Consider the following 21,065-nt stretch of genomic DNA (forward strand, 5'->3'; position numbering starts at 1 on the left):
CCATACATGATAAATAAAAATGGGAGTGATTTTGATTGTTATTTTGCCATTCCAAAATCCTTCCTGATTATGCAAATGATTATGAAGCATGCGAAGTAATTCAACAATTTCTATCCTAATAGAGAAATGAATCTGGTCAGCAACAATTAAAATGTGTACGAAACTTGCACCTTCATAATTTTTACAAATTAAAGATTAAGAATACGTATCACTAATCTTATTTGGTCACAAAACAAGATATAATGCATATTAATGGAATGGAATTTCTCCATTCTCCAGCCTGACAGCAAAATCCAAGAAATTTCAATATTCTCCATTCTGATATAAAATGCTTGTCTGGATAAAGCCAAGTATTCGAAGCATATGAATGAAACTTACGTCTATTCTGAAAGAAAAATGCTTGAGTTTGGTCACAAAAGTGAACAATATGAAGCATGTGATTGGAACTTACATCTTCCATTCTGATGGCAAAATCCAAGCAATATCAACTGAATGAAACTTAAATCTTCCATTCTGGTAGAAAAATACCCGTCCAGTTTACAAATAACTTCATGCTTGTGAATGGAATTTACATTTCCATCCTAATGGAAACCGCCTTTTCAACTATTTTTGTGCATACTGCATAGAAATGAAACAGCATGGGTAGGAAGAACAAAGCAAACAGGCTGTAGAACATCAATGAATTGAAACCGAGATAACAGGCCGCATTTCTTATTTCTCAGCCGAAGGAAAAATTCAAAATAGAGGAAACAGGGAAAACGGAGACCGAAATAGAAAAGACAGTGGAGACATGATCATTAAGAGTAGAGGCTATTCACAACAGTAAAAATGTAAAACCTTGCTATAAAAACTTGGCTCAGATTTACTTAAAATGACTGCCTTCGAGTTGCTGCTTAGCAATCACTAAATAACGAAAAATTAAAATACTAATATACATGATGATCCTAATCCTACATCTCTTCACCTGGAAAACTAGAAGAAATGGATTTCAAAGCCCTAATTCAAGACAACTATTAAGTGCACTGACTGGATCATACAATTCACCAGCTCTGCACACACTAAAGGATACCACAAGGAGAAGCTGCTAATGGCTTGGTCACCCTATCAATAATATATATGCACAACTCAACCAAGGGGACATTCGTAAAGCTGGCAACAGAACGAACAAGCAAAACATGTGGGGGGACACTTTTCCAGCATCTCATCCGAAGATTATCGACTAATACTGCCTAAGTTTTGTATTTGGGCAACGTCTAGATATCACCTCCGTCGTGTTGAGGTTGTATGTTGGGCTGCTTTACTATCATTCCTTATCCTGTCAGCATACATGGGCAAGCGTATGATCTCGTGAATCTCCTTCAACAAATCTTCCTCTGTGATATTGTCTCTAATGCTGCGCATGACCTGTTTCAAATATCAAGAAATATTAATTGATGAGGATTCAAACTTGCATCAAAATGTATAGCAAATTGGCAATAAAGGAACCTTTTTGTAAGTATTGAAATCATTAGGAGTTGTCTTGTCTGTCCTGACACGCATGCAGACCCATACTTGCTCATCAGAGTCCCAAGAACACTCAACAATCTTTCCTGAATAGAAGGAGGGATCACCATCTGCAAAAATTTCAAAATAAGGTCAAAAATGATCTATACCAAATAACGATATCTCTCCAGACGAAAACACATGAATGCAACATCTGTGGCATCAATGTGCTAATGACACCCAAAGACAAAACGATAAAATATTCCTTTTAGATAATTAACTTTACTATAGATAATTCTTGAAGACAGTCCTAGCATCAGCTTCTCCTTATATGCCAAAACTTCTTCAACCTTATCAATAAATTTGGAAACTGGGGACTATTACCCGATCTGGAGAAATATTCAGTCAAAAGATCTAAAATATCATGCAACAAATCCAAGGATTTTAAACCAATGACCGCCCATCCTGGAATCGACTAGTGCATCCAGACTTATAGGTTAAGGGAGGATCCAGACTTATAGTTTAAGGAAGGATAGGACAGAAGAAAGTTCTATAGTCGTTAGATTGTGTGGCAACATTGAGCCAATGCCAGCAGAAAGGTTTTCAAGTCAATGAAATAATTACATTTTTTTTCTTCTCATTAGAGCATCAGCTTCAATTTATAAAGTAGATTAGACACCCCATCCTACTTAAACATTTCATTGAGTGCTTTCCAGACACTGTATGTTAATACTTTGTTCAATCTAGAAGCCCCAAAAGTAATATTCAACAATTGTAATCAGAAGTTCTAAATATAAAGATAATAGAATCTCGAAGTGCTTATACTCCTACCCCCACCAAGTAGTCCTCAACAATTGAGATGACTTTTGAAGTGCGAACAAACATATAGATTATTAAAAATATTTTAACTGATAAAAGGAAAAGAGAACTTGAGACAACAAAGTAAGAGGCATAAACTATTTGCATCAACCTTTAAACTTAACCCTATTTCCTTCCATTGTTTTCCTCTTTCCTCGTTCGAACAAAATAAGAACCTGAGAATCATCTTCACCCAACTGTACAGACAAATAACTTCAAATTACTTCAGCATTCAACATTCAGCTGCAGCATGCACCAATGCTAAAGAAATTACTTACAACCTCAAATAGGAAGTCGACAGAGTTCATTTCAGGATACTTCCACTTTAAAAGACCCTCATGAGTTCGAGGAACATAAGCATCATCCCAACCCTAAAAAAAAAAGGATGAACATCAACCATTTTATCCCAATAAATGACAATAATAAACTTCCAAAAAAAAAGTATCATTTCCCCAATCCCATCCCCAAACAGAATATAAAGGTAATATGCAATATTTGAGAAACAGAGAGAACGATGGTATTCAATGAAGATGTTACAAGAGATTTCCGTGAACTTTTAGAAATAAAAATTTGTTTCATACTATCATATGAGTCATTGTACCGTAATTGGATTCTGTTTCAATATTTCTTTTAGTTTCTTGGACATTTAATGAAATTACAACATTTTGAAAGAAGAAAACAAGTTTATTATAATAAAGGATGGTTCAAGTCCTACCAAAAATGAATAAGTCATCTGGCATCTGTTAACATTTTATCTACAGATATTCTACCTGAAATATTAGGCCATCGGCATCATGTGAAAGCTTCGGTATGAACTCCTTCAGAAGTTTGGTAACTGTGGAGAGCAACCAAAAATCTTTCCTCCTCACCTAATGAGTAATTATGTTGAATCAAATAACCACTTTGAGAAGAAACGTCAAAACAAGGAAAGTATGGATACATACCCTGAATGGCTCCAGATCATATCTATAATTAGGGTTCACACTTTTGTGAATATGCTGGCGCTCATAATTGCGAGGTTCAATCACTTCTTTCTCAAGCATCTTCCACCGTTCATAGAAAGGACGCTATAACAACAGCAAGTTATTAGAGCTATAAAAAAGATTGACCTTTTACATTGAAAAAATAACAATGTATCACTAAAAGATACATGCACGGTGAAGTAAGAAATAGTAACATACTCAATACTGTATCCTATATGCCCAATTAATTAAACAGTATGCATTGTAATATATTTCTCAGCCAAACAGTGAAGATGGAAGTTTCAAAAAGTTGGCCATCTACCAGCAAAACCAAGTAAGAATTTCTTAATATGTTAAATATTTCTAAAATAGATATTGCCAGGAGCATCTTGAATGACAGCAATAGGTTCGCACATGAATTAAGAGATCCGAGTAGACTGTAGCTTACATTCTAAATCAGGTAAAAATATGGGAAGGAGACGATCGACCTACCACAAAATTAGGAATTAAAAAAATTTTAAATTATGGGGGCCAGAAAAGGTTTTTCAAGTTGATGGTAGCATATGAAGCAAACTAATTCCCAAGACCCAATTACTAACGCTAATCAGATTGTGCTAGGATTTTCTTCAGAGAAGGCATTATGAAAGAACAATGAAAAACAAACACGATGACTAAGGAGTCCCGTCCCAAGAACACCCAAAGGAGATTACACCCCCCATTGATTACTTGCTCGGAATTGAACTGGACAATCAAGCACTCAGTTAAGTCAGTAGACACATTAGTGCCTGTAAGTTGTGCAATGCAATGGAGGAGGCAAAAACAATTAATCAAACCAATAATTTAACAAATTTGAGCAAGTCCAATTGAATTCAAGCATTTATTGGTTAAACTACATAAAGACATAAGGGTGTTTCCTACATCAGGAGCACTTTAATCATTAACAGATAGATAAATCAAACCTCAATAACTGAGACGTGATTAATTGCCATCATATCATATATAAGATATCTTCTCTCTTGCTTCTGAGAGTCTGGCATAGTATCAATTATCATTTCTCCATCAAGCAATGTATAGTGGTGAATCTTCTCAACTAAGCCCTTGAAGCAAAAATGGTCTATGTATATCAGAACGAATGCAGATACAATTATATAATCAATTATCAAATAGTAATCTCCAGTGAAGGAGCGGGCTAACATACATCATTAGCATTTCTGTAAGGAAATCTCATTTGGACTCTTCGAAATTTAAAACCCCTGTCAATCAAGTAGCATCCATCCATGGTTATTAGCATCATATATCTTGTTCCATCAGCTTTCCATGTGGCATAATAATAGCGTTGCCTTAGCAGTTGCAGATTGTCTCTGCATGCCATAAAAAAATTAAAAAAAAAAAAAAAAAAATCAAACTCAGTATCATGAGGCTAATTTAAATAGCAACATAAATACATACGAAGCTATAATCAATGTAAATATACAAATAATGGAGGATCAATTCTTTGCTTTAATTCTTCATGATAAGCATCATTTGTATTAACTAAAGAGACTCAAGTGCGAAGCTCCCAACTCATAACACAGAACACAAAGAAGACTCCCTAAAGAAAGGGGGTCCAATTCCCAAGATTTAAACACAAAATAATAAGAGTCAGCTACCAGAAACTAGAGAGAGTGCTAAGCAGATATATGAACTTCTCATTCTTAAACGAAAAGGAACAAAATTGTTCAAAGCATACGTTTGTGTAACCGGTGGCTGTTAGCGGGTTTCTTTTCCATTTAATAAGAAATATAAAACGCTAATAGAGAGAGAATGTTCAGACGAATCTAGCTTCAAAGCGACCCAAACCGCCACCTTTGAAGAAATAGAAGATTTCCAAAGTCATGGACCACCAACTAACCAAAACAAATTTTAAAAGATCATTGAACCAAGAATCTCCTCTGATGATCTTAAATAAAACACCTCAAGCTTTCTACAATCTCCTGCTCGAATTCGGCTTGAATCTCAAGCTTTGTTCTAGAATGAGCTTCGAGGTAAAAATTCATTTCATTGTGAAGCTTTCCCAATTCTAGATCTAAATATCAATCCAGCCCTTGAGGACTAGAATAAAGTCACCATATGGCTCATCATTGGAAGAATGTGAAGGGTTAGAAACTCCACTGAAACACTTGGGGGAAGGAGATTGAGAATTCGTTAGATCTTAAAAAATGAGAACATTTAGAGGAAGGAGATTTAGAGCTTTGGAACATCACTTTGTTTCTCTTCGATCACAACACGTTCTTTTTTCTTTTCTTTATCTTTTTTTTTTTTTTTGATAAGAAACCGAACTTTTAGCAAATGAAAATAGAAGCATATACAAGGGCATACAAAAACAAAGGCCTAGAAGAAAGAGCCCTATCTAAAGAAAGGGCTTCCAATCCAAAAGAATTAAACCTAACTGATATTCTGATAATTACAAAACACGTTCTATAAGAAACCAGGCTCTCATTGAACAAATGGAAAAATACCCAAAGGTATAAGAAAAAAAGGAGAAAACAAAAGTCACCCGCAAAGAGGATTCAGATCTAAAAAAAATAACACCTAACTAAGGTACAAAAGACCTTAGAAACTAAAACTAGAGGAATTAAATTTAATGATGTCCCAAACCTCCTACATAGACCTCTCATCCCCTCCAAAAACTATGTTGAAACTATGTTATTTCTTTCCAGCCAAATACTCCACAAAATAGGAAAAATAAAACAAGACTGCCAAAGAACATTTTATTTATCCTGAAAGGGAGGATAAAACAACAGCTCCTCCACCATTGCCCAACAATCACTTCTAAGAGCCTATGGAACTCCAAAAGTATTTTTTAAAAAATGCACCACCACTATGGCCCAATCGAAAGGGAATCTAGTCCAAAGTATTGACTTTTCCATACATGACCTGCCATGAAAATAATTTAATCTTCTTCAAAACTTTAACCCTCCATAGTGAAGATAGCTAGGGGGGCCAGGGGAAGACTGAGGGATGCATAAAAGATGGAAAATGGAGCAAGGAGCCCTCTCGACGAACTATGGGACCAAACACGAAAATCTCTTCCCTTGGCTAATATGGACATTCCTCAGCAAAACCAGTAAGGCTGAAACCTTCAAAGTCTTCCTATATGTCAAAAGACAGAAAAAACCCTAAATAAATGGATGAAAACTAGTAGAGGATGGAAAACTGAAGCCACAGAATGCAGCTTCATATCAAAGAGAGGGTAAAGGTGGGGAAATAAGAGGCAAGGGGGTTTCTCCCACCCAAAAGTAAACATCATATCCGTCCCCAATAGAACATCTCATGACCTACAGAAAAAATAAGGGATAACTTTCCAGGGGCTCTTAGCAGAAGCCTAGCTCAGACCCACACTAAGGGGTGAGACCCGTACCTGCTCACAATGATCTTGTGCCACAAAGCATTAGGTTCCTAAAAGAAAGGCCACAACCATTTGGCCAGCAAAGCCCCATTACAAACTCTCAGGTTACCTATACCCTCAATCACAAATATGCTACTGTGGGTTTCTACTTTCTAGGTGCTGTGAAGCACATGACACCTCCAAGTATACTTGTGTCATTGTAGTACCAATAAAACAATATTAAAAAAAACTAACAAAAAGCACATTAGGGTCAATATAGTTCTATAGTTTCCTATAAAAAAAAAAAGCACATTAGGGCTCTTAGCCCTCACAACGCATAGAATGACACAGGATGAACAAAGAAATAACCTAGAAGTGAATTAATTAATTAAAAAATGACAAATTAAATTAAGAAAAATTAGTGTAAATGACCTGTTAAGAGACACTGGATGTGACCCTGGAAATTGCAAATTTGCTCTGGCCTGAAAAATAAAACAAGTAAGATACTGTACCAAACACAAGCAACAAGAAAACTGACTACTTCTGCAAGATACACATGCAAGTGCTTCAATATTTAATTTTATACCAGATTTCTTCCACACAGAAAGAACAGTTTACAACGGATATTTGTAAAGGAATCAGAATGAATGGCAGGGTTTCCTATAACGTTCAACCTTCAATGAGGATGCAATAAAGAGGGAAAAAAATAATGACAGACATGTTGGAATACTCCATACCAACTTATTGGCATGAAATTTAAACTAGTAAAGGCTCTAAATTCCAGTATTCTAACCCATTTTCAATTTGATTATTTCCTTTTTGTTTTCAAGTTATATCAATGACAATTATGATATGCACACATTCTGACTACAGTTTTCCACGCAGTACTTCAAATTGGCTTCAGCGATAAGTGCAAACTGAAATAAAATTTCATTTTACCATATGAAAACTCAGATGATCATAATCTACACTTTTTCATGATGAATAGAAGCATTGAGTACGACAGCAAAATATTATATCGAGTATAAAATATGTTCTATGTATACCAAATAAACCAAGTGCTTCTAAATTCTGAATCCTCAGCATACTAAAAATCTGAATCATTACATGAGTTGGTAAACATGCGATTCCTAAATATGAGTTGCACAAAAGGATACCTGTGACCAATGATCCAACTAAAAGATGAGTTTTAAAAAAATAATAAATAAATAATGATAATTAACAAAGAGAACCAAGAAATTGTAAGGGAAAAAGTTCCCTAATTTTTAGTGGTACTTTGTAAATAAGTGGTTTAAGTGAAAATAGAATGGCAGAATGCCCATCCAGAAAGTAAAAAAAAGCCAAGTCCATCCACAGCTAGCTTGTGAGAATATTAGATGGGATAAATGTCTTGGGTTCAATAAAGGAGAATGTGAAACCATGGACATCTTAGCAGTTGCAGGTAAAAAAAAAGAGACAGAAAGGAAAGGGCTTAAAGAGCATACTCCAGCATTCAATTTAAGCATCTGGTAGCAGAAGTGCTTCAAAGCACGTTCCTGGTCCTCGGGTATCTCATCTCCCAATATATCATCATTCGTCATCAATTGAACACCATCTTCGTGATTTTCCTGGAGACAGTTTAGTAAATTGTCTTCATTTCTAACTAGGAAACACAATTTAGTAAAAAAGTTCCATAGACTCGTCACTAAGTAGAGAAACTTATATATTATTGTTTACATTTCTTGCATACCCACTCCATTTATATGAAGGAATTGAAATATTGAAAAGAACGAGAACTCTTTAAATAGTGCATACATTCAAAGGTGCAGCAGGACCTCCATCATCATCATCATCTGGAACTGCTTCGCCATTAAGATCAAGATCTGAAGATCTCTTCCACTCAGGCGTGGGCGGGCAAACAACCACTTCAGGTTTTCTTTCATGATAAAAGGTATATAACCCATCAATGTAGTCTGGCTTGTAAATTCCAGGAGGGCGGGCATCAGAAAACGTTTTTAGAGCCTGGCACAAAGAGGATAACCCAAACAACCCCTCTCAAGGGGTAGAGAGACAAAACGAGAGATGAATCAATAGGAAGAACAAAGCAAGACTGAGGATGATCATGACACTTGAAACATTTTTCAGGTATATTTACTAACCTCAGTAACAGAAATAGAATGTGCACGCACAAGATAATTTATGATCATATATCCAGTACGATTATGGCCATGCGTGCAATGGACAAGAATAAACTTCCTTGAGTGTTTCTGACGAGAAAGGAACTGAATAACCTGAAAAGGTGACATTTCAATTAGATGTAGGCACGCGCAGGTTCTATAAGTATCTCATCTTCTTTTCTGAACAAGTATACAAGTCCAGGCATAGATAAACACTTAAAACACTTAATTAAAAGTGTGTGTATGACTGTATGTATGTGCCCACTGCCCACAGATGCCAATATACCTTTTCTCCCATATCAAACAGATATGGTGGAGAAGGTATTCTATGACCTAATGGACATTGCCACAACATGAGTTTGCTGCTTACTAACGATATCAATTGACAATAAGTTAGTAAATTGGTATATCAAAGTGACCCACGTTGGTTAAGTAGCAAGATGGTATTTATTTCTACACCAAAAATAAGTGCTGATAGTCATTCAGTTCCTAATTTCATGCTGTATCCAATGCTCCAAGAAAAATAATAATAAAACAAAGGTCAATCCCTTCCACTAAAAATATAATGTACGGAAGCACTACTTCTAAGAACGTGACAAAAGAATCTCAAGTGTGCATATATAAAATGGTACAGACCTCGTAAACAAACATATTGACTGACTTGTTGTCAGGTACAGAGTCCCTCCCCTTGCAAGGAATCTTCCCCCAACAAGAAGAACAAAGATCACACAATATTAGTAAAGTTTAATTCCTACAATCAGAAAGTACAGTTAGGATAACATGCCATACTCAAAAGACTCACCTTAACATACTTGATACCCTCTTTATTCAAATCTGAAGTCGTATAATAACGGTAAGAATTTGACAAATCAATCACCAAACCAAGCTGAAAATTTAGTTCAAAAGAAGCTGTTACTTCAACAGATAATCGTAACCCATGCAAGAATAACAAATCCTTTATCATCATATTTTGTCTTTTGGTCCTCCATATACACAAGGACAACTGGGGATTAAGAGGAATATGGAGATTCATGTCCCCCTTGATACTTGGGTCTTTGTTTGTATCTAGTAGGGTTTGGGCATAGAGATTTCTTGTTTTCTTTACAATCATCTTTAGTGAGAAATTAGTTCCTTATAAACGGAAAGAAAAATAGATTGCAGGATTAAGATGCTCCACCCTTTATCAGCAAATTTTGCAGTTTTCTCTCTCCTTCTCTGTATTTGTGTGTGCGTGTGCGTGCATGTTGGGTAGAGGGTGGGAGTGATAAATGAGAGACAACTTACTTTTCTTCCCCAAACTCTCTGTTGATGGATCACTTGCTTAAATGAGTATCTTTTACCAGGTGTTATACAATCATTAAAGGATTCACCCAGAGGAACCTTGGAAGGAATCATGCAACATATTTCTTTACCAAATGCAGGGCAATCCAACCAACCTACAGAAAAAATAGAGGTATATGGCAAATTTTGTAAAACATGGAGCATAGAAAAGATAACTTTACAGGTTCATTAATTTATCATGGGAGAATGAGCACTTAAAGCCTCAAATATTTGCATGAGAAAGATCCAGCAAAAAGTAGACACGTCGAACTTTCATGAACCGCTTTTCTTTTTTTCTTTTTTGGGTCGATTGAAACTGAAATATTTACAAATAGATGCATGCAAAGGAACTAAAACCTCCATCAATCTTAAAGAATGAGTAAAGGAGGAGGAAAACCATGAAATCTGAAAATTCAGGACATCACCTGGGGGAAGCCTGCTTCTATCAGATTTTTGGTTTTTAGCAGGATAAAACTGATCCCGAGCAGGTTGTTGATATTCATGCACTGGTCTCTCAATAGAGCGATCTCTTTTCAACCGCCTTTTTCTTTCTTCTCGCTCCTAACACAAACGAATAGATGTACAATCAAGCTGGACCGCACACCCAGATACAAATGTGTATGCATAGTACTGCTTGAGCTCATGCGAGAATAATACACTAGTGCGCTCACAAGAAGGCTAAGATTCCTCTTCCAAGTCTCCCTGAATATCTCCTTTTGGACTGCTCGTTTTTTTAACTGGTTGCCCCCCCCCCCCCCCCCCAAAAAAAAGTCTCCCCGGATATCAAATTTTACTAGAGAACATAGAACACCAAAATGAAACTTTCCCTCTATTCTCTGCTCCACGTAAATATTTATAAGTTTCTAATGAGGCGTCCCAAAAAGAAAAAACAGATAGGAAGCTGCAACTGAATGTTCGCACAAGCCATCCCTCCATTCTACCATCATTCTCGATAATGAAAGTTTATGTTTCCTGTTAAAAAGAAAATACAGGTCAGAAAAACGCACGTACCCGCCGTGCTATACTGACAGCAGTCTCTATATGTTCCTCTGGAGCGCTATACACCTCTTCATGCCTCTCAAACGTCTCTTCATCCTCATCAGGCACCGGCGAGGCATTTAAGTCCATGGAAACAATCATTCAACGTCCACCAAGCAACATTTACTCCAAACCGTGGCGTGCCCACAATTCCTCTAACACAGGAGAGTCGTGAACTTCACTTGTAACCGAATATTTACACAACCCTGCAAGTCCAAACCCGAATACCACAAAGTTACAACCATTTCGACTACCGGTACCTCGAGTAAAAATATGAACCGCATTACTCGTAGAACAAAACCTACAACCCTAGTTAATCAAACAGCCTGAAGACAAGCAAAATTCCATACTCCCGATGCTTCTATTCTGCGAATTGGCAGCACATGAGCAGCGGGCAAAAAATAAAAAACTAAAAAAAGTCATTCCAAATGAAAAGGAAAAAGAAAACAAAACAAAACACAAAAAAATCAAACCTCGGCAGGCAATTGCAATCGACTGCCAATCCCTGCCCAAACTACGATCCAACACCGCGGGGTTGAAAGCAGTATGAGAAAGCAGGAACGTGTAGGCCTCGGAAATCAGAAATCCACCGCCACCAACCCGTAGTCGGACATATTCTCAGCTGAAACAGTCGCATGAAAAATCCAAGAAGCAAAAACCTACATAATTAACCTCACCCGCCACTGAAAGTCGCATTCGAAACCCTAAGAAAGAAAAAGGAAAAAAAAATAGAGAGGAGAGGGAAAGAAAGAAGATGATAGTTAATAATCAATGTCACGGGGAAGAGAGAGAGAGAAACGAACGTGGGTGCAAAAAGATGAACGAGTCGCACACCTCGCTACCAAATCAAAATTAAGGAAGGAGGTTCAAAGCTTGAACCTACGTTTATATTTGGGTATTAAATGATTTCTTTCTTTCTTTCTTTTTTCTTTCTTTCTTTTTTCTTTTTTCTTTTTCTTTGAGAATTTTAATTGGTTTTGTTTTGTACGTTGGCACGAGAAAACAAGGCATTGGGCAGGTGATAGTAAGACTTGGAAATAAAATTTTCTATAAAGAAAATTAATATATTTATCAACAAATAGCTTGTGAGGGAGAATATAAACTCAAAAAATAAGCAATTCAAAATTATATAATAAATAAATAAATTGATTACTTCATTTGTTGATGGACGATTATAGCTTGCGTGATACATTAACAGGTAATTATGACATAAACTTGAGTAATTTACTACCTAAAAGTAGAATCTAGCATTAGCGTGATGATCACCGTCTAAAATTTTAGTCAATATTTAGTTCGAGTTGGTGTCGAGCCGAGTTTACATGTAAGATATTGCGTACCACTGAGACTCTGCCTTAAGAGTATTGGGAAGTAGTGTCTTGTTGTAATGTCATTCATATTTTTCATTTAACACATATAACATAGTCATAATATGTTATAGTAGCAGAATTGACTGTTGGCAATAAAATCTTATTCATCTGAAGACATAATACGTATTATGTGACAAGAGGCCTAGTGTGTAATTTGTTTTCACTCCTCACAGCACTTTAATACAGTAAAGGTACATTTTTAAATAATAATTATGAACTCTTTAATATTTTGAACTTTATATAGGTGGCATAAAAAATGTGACTATTTATTTTGATAGTAAAATGGAGAATATATTCATAAATAAAATAAAATTATGAAATTTGTGATTTATTTTAAATTACAATAAATGTGTAACTATTCATGGTAAGTAGGTCACGTGTATAATTTCTATAATTGTAAATACCCCGTTTTGAGTTCTGCTTTTGAAATTTTTCGGAAAATGGAATTGATTTATCGGAAACAACAAATTTACCCCAAAGCTATTTTAATAATATTATACGAACCTTCCATCATTTGCTTTGACGAATAGTAAATTGGTAATTAACATATATTCCTACCATCAAAGTTGGGAGTTCGATCCCCCATATCTCCAAACTGTTGTACTTAAAATAAAATATATATAATTTCATAGTCTCGTTACTTAATTTTATTATTAATATATTATATGTGAATTAAATCCAACTCATTAATTACATTGTCATAAACACATCTACTTATCTCCAACATATCAAGGGATAGGTTTAAAAAATTATTTAATTATTACAATACATGAGGTGAAAATTATAATTTACGACTTTTTAGTATAAGATATATGTCTCAATCAGCTGAGCTATATTACGTGGGTACATCAAATTTAATGAATAAGAAAAAGTTAAAACATATAGAATAATATAAGATAAAATAACCTTACGCATTTTTCACATAGCTGTCGGTCTCATACGTCATAATAGATAGACTATGTTACACAATAATCAAACCATATAAACAAGTCAATCTGGTCCCTCAAAACTATTTAGTTTTAATTCCAGCCACTTGAATTGAATGTATACAACCCACTACGGGTTACATTTATTACATTGCGATGAAAATTTGGCAAAATGGAACAACTCCAAACTAGATTTTAGCAAAGAAGAAAACTGTGACAGAAATTTTTATTTTGCATAATTTAGTAATGAAAGTCACAATTTATTGAACAAGATTCAATAATTATCAAAACATCTTTCGATAATTGAATTAACATGAAGTGATTGTTAATGAATGAATGTTATTTTCTTAAAAAAGAAAGCTTACCGAAATATCATAATTATAAAGATGACAATTATGACATGGGGGTGTTGAAAATCTCATGACCTTAGGAAATTAGACTAATTAACGTTGATATCATCGATATTTGTCGAAATGACTCCAACGCTCAAATTACATGGACTATGGTGAAAAGGACGAGAGAACAAGAGAAGAATGCTTACCTTGAATGTGGCAAAAGCTTCTTATAGAGTGAAGGGTTTAGATACCTGCTAAGTATACGAAGTAAAAGGTTTTACAGTTCTCTTACGAATTGATCTAGACTAGCTAGCTACCATAAAAAGCTCAAGAGACTCGAATTAGTAAAAGATTTTACAATCCAATTAATAATTGATGTAGACCACAATCATCTTAATAATTGATTTAGACCAGGTACCATAAAAAGCTCAAAAGACTCGAATTAGTTAAAAGACTCGGACCATGGGACACCGGGAGACCATAAGAATTACCTCATAAGTTGAAAAGAGTAATCCCAACAAGCATGGCTTAGCTGAGCTCCTTGTTGGATGAGCTGAGTAGAATGTGAAACCAGCATGCCTCAAGAACAATTCAAAGAGAGGCTATTTTTTGCATATGGAACACAGACCATTAAATGCTCTGATCCTATATTCAAAGTTCCAACCCAGCATTGTTTAGTTTCTAAACAATCATGATCAGTCCTTCAAAAGTGGGAAAAATATAATTTTAAAGAGTTTGCAAAGCATTATTAGCCTCCAAGACATTCTTGCAATCTATACAAAGCTCTATTTGGATCTATTAATTTTAAAATAAGGAACACAGCAACATCAAAACCAGAAGCCAGAGAAACAACAAAAAATTCAAGGCACCTAATTTATAAAAGAAAAATCCCTGAAAACAGGAAAAAGAAAGTGTAGCTAGCTCCGCCTGTGTCCTTTCTCCTCCTGTTGATGCTAAATATTGTAACCTATCAAAATCAAGCGACGTCGTATTCGGGTTAGAAGCAGGAACGGCTAACTTGGTTTTCTGGCCATTTTGGAAGCTCTAACTAATTTCCAGTTACGTCCATTTTTCTTCTTCTAAAACATGGTCCTGCTCATACATATCCCAGTAATAAAAACACTGCAAAAAATTGAAAGGTAATAAGTAAAACTCTTCAACTTAGTTATTTTGCATCCATTGCAAAAGAGCTTTTCCATCATCTGGATTCTGTGTACCTCAAGCCTAAGAAAATATGTCATAACTATAGAGATATGCATTTTTCGATGTCAAGCATAAAGGAAAAAAGGGCAAGAATAGAGCTAGTTTTCGAAGATGTGGATGCACCAAGCCTATCAGGTTTCTATGAATTTCTCTTCATGTACTACTTGTGCGCGTGTTCCTTTAAAGTGATAAAAAAGGTTGAAGAACTCACATTAAGCTAAGGTATGTTCAGGACCCAAATTCGTCTGAATTCTGGCATCGTTGTCCCCACAACTATCATCTTCTTTTGGGTGATTGTCCCCAGAACTATCATCTTCTTTTGGGTGGTTGTCCCTGGAACTATCATCTTCTTTTGGGTCCAACTCCGCTGAAGATTCTGCAGTTTCTAATATTTCTTCCCTCAGTTTTTCATGTTTCGTTTTCAAGTCTGAAGACTCCAATGCAGTAGCAAGGCTCTGCTTTATTTGCTGCTCCAAAGCCCAAATTCTGTTTTTCGAGGTTTCATCTGGTGTCTTTCCAGCCTTGGCTACCTCCAGTTTCAGTAATTCAATCTTATCTTTTAGATCTGTCCTGCTTGCAATACTTTCAATTCCCTGGTACATTTCTTCCTTTAACTTATCTATCTTTGGCTCGAACAGTGACAATGAAGTCTGTTCGCTGGGGACTTCTGCATCTGTTTTTAATATATCAACATCTAAACCCAAGGTATTGAGGGCATCTACCAACTCCATTTGTATTTCCTGCTTTACTGTATCAATTTTGTTTTGCAATTCAGGGTCTAAATCCGTATATGTAGACGCCCCTGAATTTTCAATTTCAGCCCTCATCCTTTCATATTTTTCCTGTATTTCAGATCGACTCAAAACCTCTTCGAATTTTTTGTTGATTTCCTGCTTCAATGAGGCCACTTTAACATCCTTCACCGAGAGAGCCTTGGATTGAGATAAGTCCTTCAATATGTCAAGTTTATTCTTCAGAGTCTCGTAGTTAGGAGCTTTAGATAACCCCTGGTTGAACTCATCCCTAAGCTTTTCGATTTTTTCTTTTAATGCTGGATGGATAAGTTGTTCTGGTGAATTTGCTTTCGAAAACTCTTCGCGCAGCGTGACAAGCCTGTCCTTTAAGCCCACGGCCTTCACTGCCTCAGAAAATTCAAAATCAACTTCCTTCTTTAGTTTTTCAATCATATTATTCAGATCCAAATCTGAATGCTCAACTGAGGATTCCTTGGCTTTTAATATTTGTTGTTTCACCTTTTCCACCTTACTTTCTAGTTCCTGAACTGTTGTCTTCCCAACAATGGGTTCTTCCTTCTTTTTCATGTTGATTTTCCTCTTTGGGTCAATTGGAATGCCTTCTTGAAACCCACCAATTTTACGGAACTTCAGCATTCGATGCTTCAACAGTTTTTCCGTCTCCATCTTCAAAAGCTCCTAAAATTACATATGCATAAAAACTCATTAAGGTATGCCACCATGAGCAGGTTTCATAATTTTTGAAGAATTCAAGAACCTACATCCATGGTTTCATTTATTGCAATTTTTATTTGTTGCGAGGTCCAAGCAGGATCAGCATGCGCACCACCCAAAGGTTCCTGTGAACAATAATTTTTTAAAACATTGCAGGTTCAGAATAAACTTTAAAAAAAAAAGAACAAATTTAATTAAATGAAAAGCCAGAATTCAAGACTAAAGTAAGTCGTAGAAAGGCCTTCCAATTTAGAGCTGCAGTTAATGTGGAGGGGAAAAGAAACTAAAAGAAAAAAAAACAAATTAATTAAATTTAGAATGGTTGGATAGTATTAAATGTTAAAGGCACAGTCACTAGTCAGTACAATTTTACGGATATTGTCAAAATGAAAAATGGGGTGTATATATAAAATAATGAAGCACATAGCATTCTAAACATAGAAACAAGGCCGTGCCCTATCATATATGTTTTACTTTCACCCCACTCATTTCTAAGAGGATACGAATGGTCTCAGAATATTTAGGATGGGATAGACAAAAGAGAAAGACAAACTACGAAAAGAACATGCAATAACATTATATGTGAAGGACATCATCATTACAGGGATTATGCCATCTGCAATTTGTAATTTGCACAACTCCGATGCAGTAATTTTTAGCTTCTCTGCTGCCTGCAAATTACAATAAAAAAGAATCTCAACAAGTGCAAGTAAACCTTTAAAAGAGGAAACTAAGGCTTGAATGTATAGAAATTTAGAAACCTTTGGGGAAGCTTTTGCACTCTTCCACAAGATTGCAGCACAGGCTTCAGGACTAGATAGTAGTAAGAATAGACAAAAGAACAGAAGGAAAAGATGATCAGTATGCATAACAAATTTTAAGATTTAACCGGGTATTATTAGCAAATGGTAATCCAGCTAAACTTATAATGATATTATTGTGGAGTTGTTAATTTGCTGAAGCTACACATGAAATGCACCTGGCCACATAAAAAACTGCATTCTCAAGCATCAGCAACTTATTAGCACAACCGATTGCCAAGGCACCACCAGAACCACCTTCCCCAATAACAATTGAGATGATTGGTACCTTGAGACCAAACATGGTCCTCAAATTATGAGCAATTGCTTCACCCTGCATAATGTATGAACCAAAAGAAATAAGTTCCCCAGATAAAGGAAGAGCTCTATGACAAAAGGATATTTTTGTTACATACTTGGCCCAGTTCCTCGGATTTCAGGTCAGCAAATGCACCTGGCGTATCAATGAAAGTAACGATCGGGAACCCGTGGTGATCTGCATAGTACATCATGCGAAGTGCCTTCCTATAACTGTTAGGAAGTAAGTGAAACTTATAATCAGGATTAGGTATCTGATATTCAACTAAGAGTAATTCATTTCTTTTATACTTGAAAACTCAAGGACTATTACGTATAATTTACAACGACATGTGTATACATGACTAAACATACCCGTGCGGTGTAGGCATTCCAAAGTTACGCTGAATATTTTCTTTTGTGTTTCTACCCTTTTGGTGACCCATGAACATGTACCTTCTACCATCTATGGTTCCTATGCCAGTAACAATAGCAGGATCATCATACCCTGCCCGATCTCCATGAAGTTCAACAAACTGTAAGACAGAGATATAGAAAATATTCCTTGCATCAACATAACCAAATCTACGATAAAAAATTTTCATATTGCTTTTAAGAGTAAAATGAGCACCAAACCTTTTCAGTGATATTGAACACGTGATCGAGGAAAGTTGGCCTGTTAGGATGCCGAGCTATGTTGACACGTTGTATAGGAGTTAGATGAGTGTACAAGTCCTTTAAAGCCTGGAACAAACCATGAGAGGCAATGAAACTTATTGAGGACAATTCATGAAAAAAAGATTTCTTTTCAACACTTCAAATTGGAACAAGAATTCTGTCAATGGTAATAATACCAAACCTGTTGATATTTATTTTCTAACGAAATAATCTGATCAGTGAAGTCTAGACCAGTCTCATGAGCCATTTTCCGCACCTATGTCCAGAATGAAAAAGACAATCATTGCCAAATACGGTGACAGATACCCAACCAGAAGAAGCAACTAACATCAGTAAGGAAAGACAAACATCAATAATCTTCTTCTCAAGAAGAACAAGTGGTTTTTCAAACTCCAGAGTAACAGGCTTCTGCTTCTCATTCTCCTTCAGAGGCTTGAAGTGTGAAAGATGAGTAAGAACTCCACCCTTGACATTAGGATCCGCATCATCTGGCCATGGATACTCGTGCTTTTTCCACTTCCTTAACTTGGCACTAACTGAGAGGTCCTTCCTTCTTGGGTTGAATCGAGCTCTTCCTAGAGCCCTCAAAGGGATTCCACTAACACCATTACTCGAACTTCGAAGAAGATCAGAGGCTGAAGATCCCGATAATGCAGCTGGAGAAGTAGAAATAGACGCCATTCTCCCAATCGCACGCTAATTCCTTTTTCAGCTGAACCCGCCAACGATATCTCTAATAAACAATCTAATCACTCCAAAATCATAAATCTGAAAGGGAGGGAAAAAAAGAAGTGCAAAAAGTAAAGCTTCGTACGCGTTGTGAAGACGATAAAAAGTGTCAATTGCTAAGAAAGTGAAAAGGGAATAAAAAAGAGAAAATGAAAACGAAGGTAACAGCTACAAACTCAGAATCTCACAAAAAGCTTCAATCAACTGAGACCCATTCAACTAAATCCATTCGTTCAGCTGAGAATGAGCCCAAAACAGCACAACGATTCAAAAAATCCCACTTCCAAACCAACCCCACTTTCTCATCAAACAAGCACAATCACCCAGTAAGACTCACCAATGCACACATCCAAATCAAAACCCCACCCACTATTGCCATAACAATTACACAAAACAATAGATTCATAGCTCATTCCGGAACAAACTTACCCGAAATTGGGTGCGAGAGGCGTTAGATCCCCGGAGAAAAGATGCGGAAAAGGATCTAGAAGTTGGCGAAACAGGAAGATGGGTCTTAAAGCACTGAGAAGGAGAAATCTAGCATCGTAGAGATCGTCAGAAACGAGGCATCGTTTTATTGGGCCCCTGAGAGAGAGAGAGAGAGAGAGAAGGGCGATACTTCTTATGGAGTGAGAGAAGCGAGGGTCGGAGCGGAGGTGGGCTTTGCGGTATAAAGAGGCAGTCTTTTTCGGTTGGGCAGTTGAAGAATGGTCTCTTGGAGGTGTTCGCTGGTTCAGCCCTTCGCACGTGTCTGCTCCCACCCCTCGCACGTGACTCCCTTCGATGATTTCGATGCTCTTTTTCCTAGGGCTCTTCTCACTTCTCACACCTGGCGTTGCTCCAATTATTCCCCCATTTTTTTTCTCTCTTTTTGATTAAAAATATTTACTTTTTTCCAAAATTTTCAATTCTTATTTACTTCATTAACTAATGTTAAACAACATAATAGATCTACTAAAAATGGGGAAAAAAAATTACTTTAGACCGGTTAATCTTACAACTCATAGGTTACACGAATTTATAAAACTTATTTCATTTGTACTGTAATGTGACTTTAAGGATCTATAAATATGCCTTTTAAAAAAAGACAGTCATAAAAAAAAAAGAGTCATAAATATGCAGGCTAAATTCAGTTACATTAAACTTATATTTCTTTATAATTTATTTATTTCCACGATTCAAATATATGTTACACAAATTCATATTTCTAAATTTTATTATTTCTGTAACTTGCTAAGCTTCTATTGAAAATATATTAATTGAAGAGATCTTCGACTCGCGTAAAATTGTGCTATCTCAAGTGGGTGGAATTGCTAATTTTGCACTACATATTATTTTTTTAACTAATTTTAGGTCTACAAATAAACTCGTCAATTTTATACGACTTATTTATTTTACGCTACAAATGAAGGTTAGAATTCAAATTTTGTGACTGGAACATTACAAATACCAATTATTAGCAAGTACATAATAAATAATAAATAATTTTTTTCTTCAAAATAAATAATCTTTTTTAGTAGTAACAATATGCGGAAGAGAAAATTCGAACTTTCGACATTTTGTTCAATGATATATCTAAATTAGGATACTAACTTTTCATTCACATGTTGATATTCCCATTGGCATTTTTATATAACAATAAGTTTGACATCAACATAAACTTAAAAGAATGAAACCACGTTTTCATAATATCACAAAAATTTTAAAATAGATACCTACATATACATATATATGTGTATGTGTATATATATATGGATATAATGTACATATTAATACCTTTTAACTTAGTTAAAATGTGTGAAATAATAAAATTAAGACATCAAAATTTAAAATATTAATATAATTAATTGAACTATATTTAAATGGGTAATTGATAAACTCAAACATCATGATAATTTGTAACTCCCGCATCGAGTTTTATCCACACAATGTGACTTCCAAATTAACTGAAGAATAAATTTTCATTAGTTTAACTAACTTTGGCCTTCGGTTTTAATCAATTAATTTGTATTAATTACAACCATTAAATTAATCAATTAAATATTTCAAATTCAAAGTTCAAAATAATGTTTATGGGC

General features: G+C 35.5%; 2 protein-coding genes across 14 annotated transcripts; both read right to left on the reverse strand.

Moving 5' to 3' along the window:
• Positions 1–771: 771 nt before the first annotated feature.
• On the reverse strand, positions 772–12,036 carry LOC111019426 (mRNA capping enzyme family protein). 9 transcript variants are annotated; one of them, XM_088119340.1, is made up of 19 exons: positions 12,018–12,036; positions 11,657–11,887; positions 11,157–11,389; positions 10,571–10,706; positions 10,110–10,261; positions 9,628–9,711; positions 9,462–9,524; positions 8,808–8,939; positions 8,464–8,700; positions 8,154–8,276; positions 7,102–7,151; positions 4,501–4,663; positions 4,262–4,399; positions 3,285–3,407; positions 3,111–3,209; positions 2,619–2,711; positions 2,453–2,537; positions 1,486–1,613; positions 772–1,404 (listed from the first exon to the last, which is right to left on the reverse strand). In XM_088119340.1, exons 3-19 carry the CDS (start codon positions 11,283–11,285, stop codon positions 1,261–1,263), a joined length of 2,079 nt encoding a protein of 692 aa, XP_087975466.1. In that variant the 5' UTR covers positions 11,286–11,389; positions 11,657–11,887; positions 12,018–12,036; the 3' UTR covers positions 772–1,260. The 9 variants fall into 9 exon arrangements, with proteins under 9 accessions (XP_087975466.1, XP_087975683.1, XP_087975948.1 ...); XM_088119557.1 differs by lacking the exon at positions 12,018–12,036 and adding an exon at positions 11,492–11,549 and having other exon boundaries at positions 11,657–11,974; XM_088119822.1 differs by lacking the exon at positions 12,018–12,036 and adding an exon at positions 11,489–11,549 and having other exon boundaries at positions 11,657–11,974.
• Positions 12,037–14,013: 1,977 nt separating this feature from the next.
• CAC3 (acetyl Co-enzyme a carboxylase carboxyltransferase alpha subunit) lies at positions 14,014–19,674 on the reverse strand. Of its 5 annotated transcripts, XR_015790148.1 has the most exons (13): positions 19,417–19,665; positions 18,607–19,026; positions 18,440–18,514; positions 18,217–18,324; positions 17,956–18,116; positions 17,700–17,814; positions 17,463–17,617; positions 17,245–17,296; positions 17,086–17,154; positions 16,531–16,608; positions 15,226–16,447; positions 14,303–14,456; positions 14,014–14,062 (listed from the first exon to the last, which is right to left on the reverse strand). XR_015790148.1 is itself a non-coding variant. In XM_088122374.1 (12 exons), exons 2-11 carry the CDS (start codon positions 18,937–18,939, stop codon positions 15,227–15,229), a joined length of 2,367 nt encoding a protein of 788 aa, XP_087978500.1. In that variant the 5' UTR covers positions 18,940–19,026; positions 19,417–19,674; the 3' UTR covers positions 14,014–14,456; position 15,226. The 5 variants fall into 5 exon arrangements, 4 of the variants coding, with proteins under 4 accessions (XP_087978500.1, XP_087978494.1, XP_022151491.1 ...); XM_088122374.1 differs by having other exon boundaries at positions 14,014–14,456; positions 19,417–19,674; XM_088122368.1 differs by lacking the exons at positions 14,014–14,062; positions 14,303–14,456 and adding an exon at positions 14,533–14,933 and having other exon boundaries at positions 18,607–18,991; positions 19,417–19,664.
• Positions 19,675–21,065: the final 1,391 nt, after the last annotated feature.

Source organism: Momordica charantia (genome assembly GCF_013281855.1).
Source record: "Momordica charantia cultivar OHB3-1 chromosome 1 unlocalized genomic scaffold, Mcharantia_2.0 BLBB01000001.1, whole genome shotgun sequence".
Classification (NCBI taxonomy): Eukaryota; Viridiplantae; Streptophyta; class Magnoliopsida; order Cucurbitales; family Cucurbitaceae; genus Momordica; species Momordica charantia.

Excerpts from the sequence above, each read along its gene's own strand:
- LOC111019426 (XM_088119340.1), bottom strand. The coding sequence starts at position 11,285 with ATGATTGTTTCCATGGACTTAAATGCCTCGCCGGTGCCTGATGAGGAT. Across the intron at positions 9,712-10,109 it reads AGAGAGTTTGGGGAAGAAAA|CTTGGTTTGGTGATTGATTT; the intron begins GTAAGTTGTCTC and ends CTAAATTTTCAG. Across the intron at positions 1,614-2,452 it reads AAATAGGGTTAAGTTTAAAG|ATGGTGATCCCTCCTTCTAT; the intron begins GTTGATGCAAAT and ends AAATTTTTGCAG.
- CAC3 (XM_088122374.1), bottom strand. The coding sequence starts at position 18,939 with ATGGCGTCTATTTCTACTTCTCCAGCTGCATTATCGGGATCTTCAGCC. Across the intron at positions 17,815-17,955 it reads GGAATGCCTACACCGCACGG|TTATAGGAAGGCACTTCGCA; the intron begins GTATGTTTAGTC and ends ACTTCCTAACAG. Across the intron at positions 16,609-17,085 it reads TTGCAGATGGCATAATCCCT|GAACCTTTGGGTGGTGCGCA; the intron begins GTAATGATGATG and ends TATTGTTCACAG.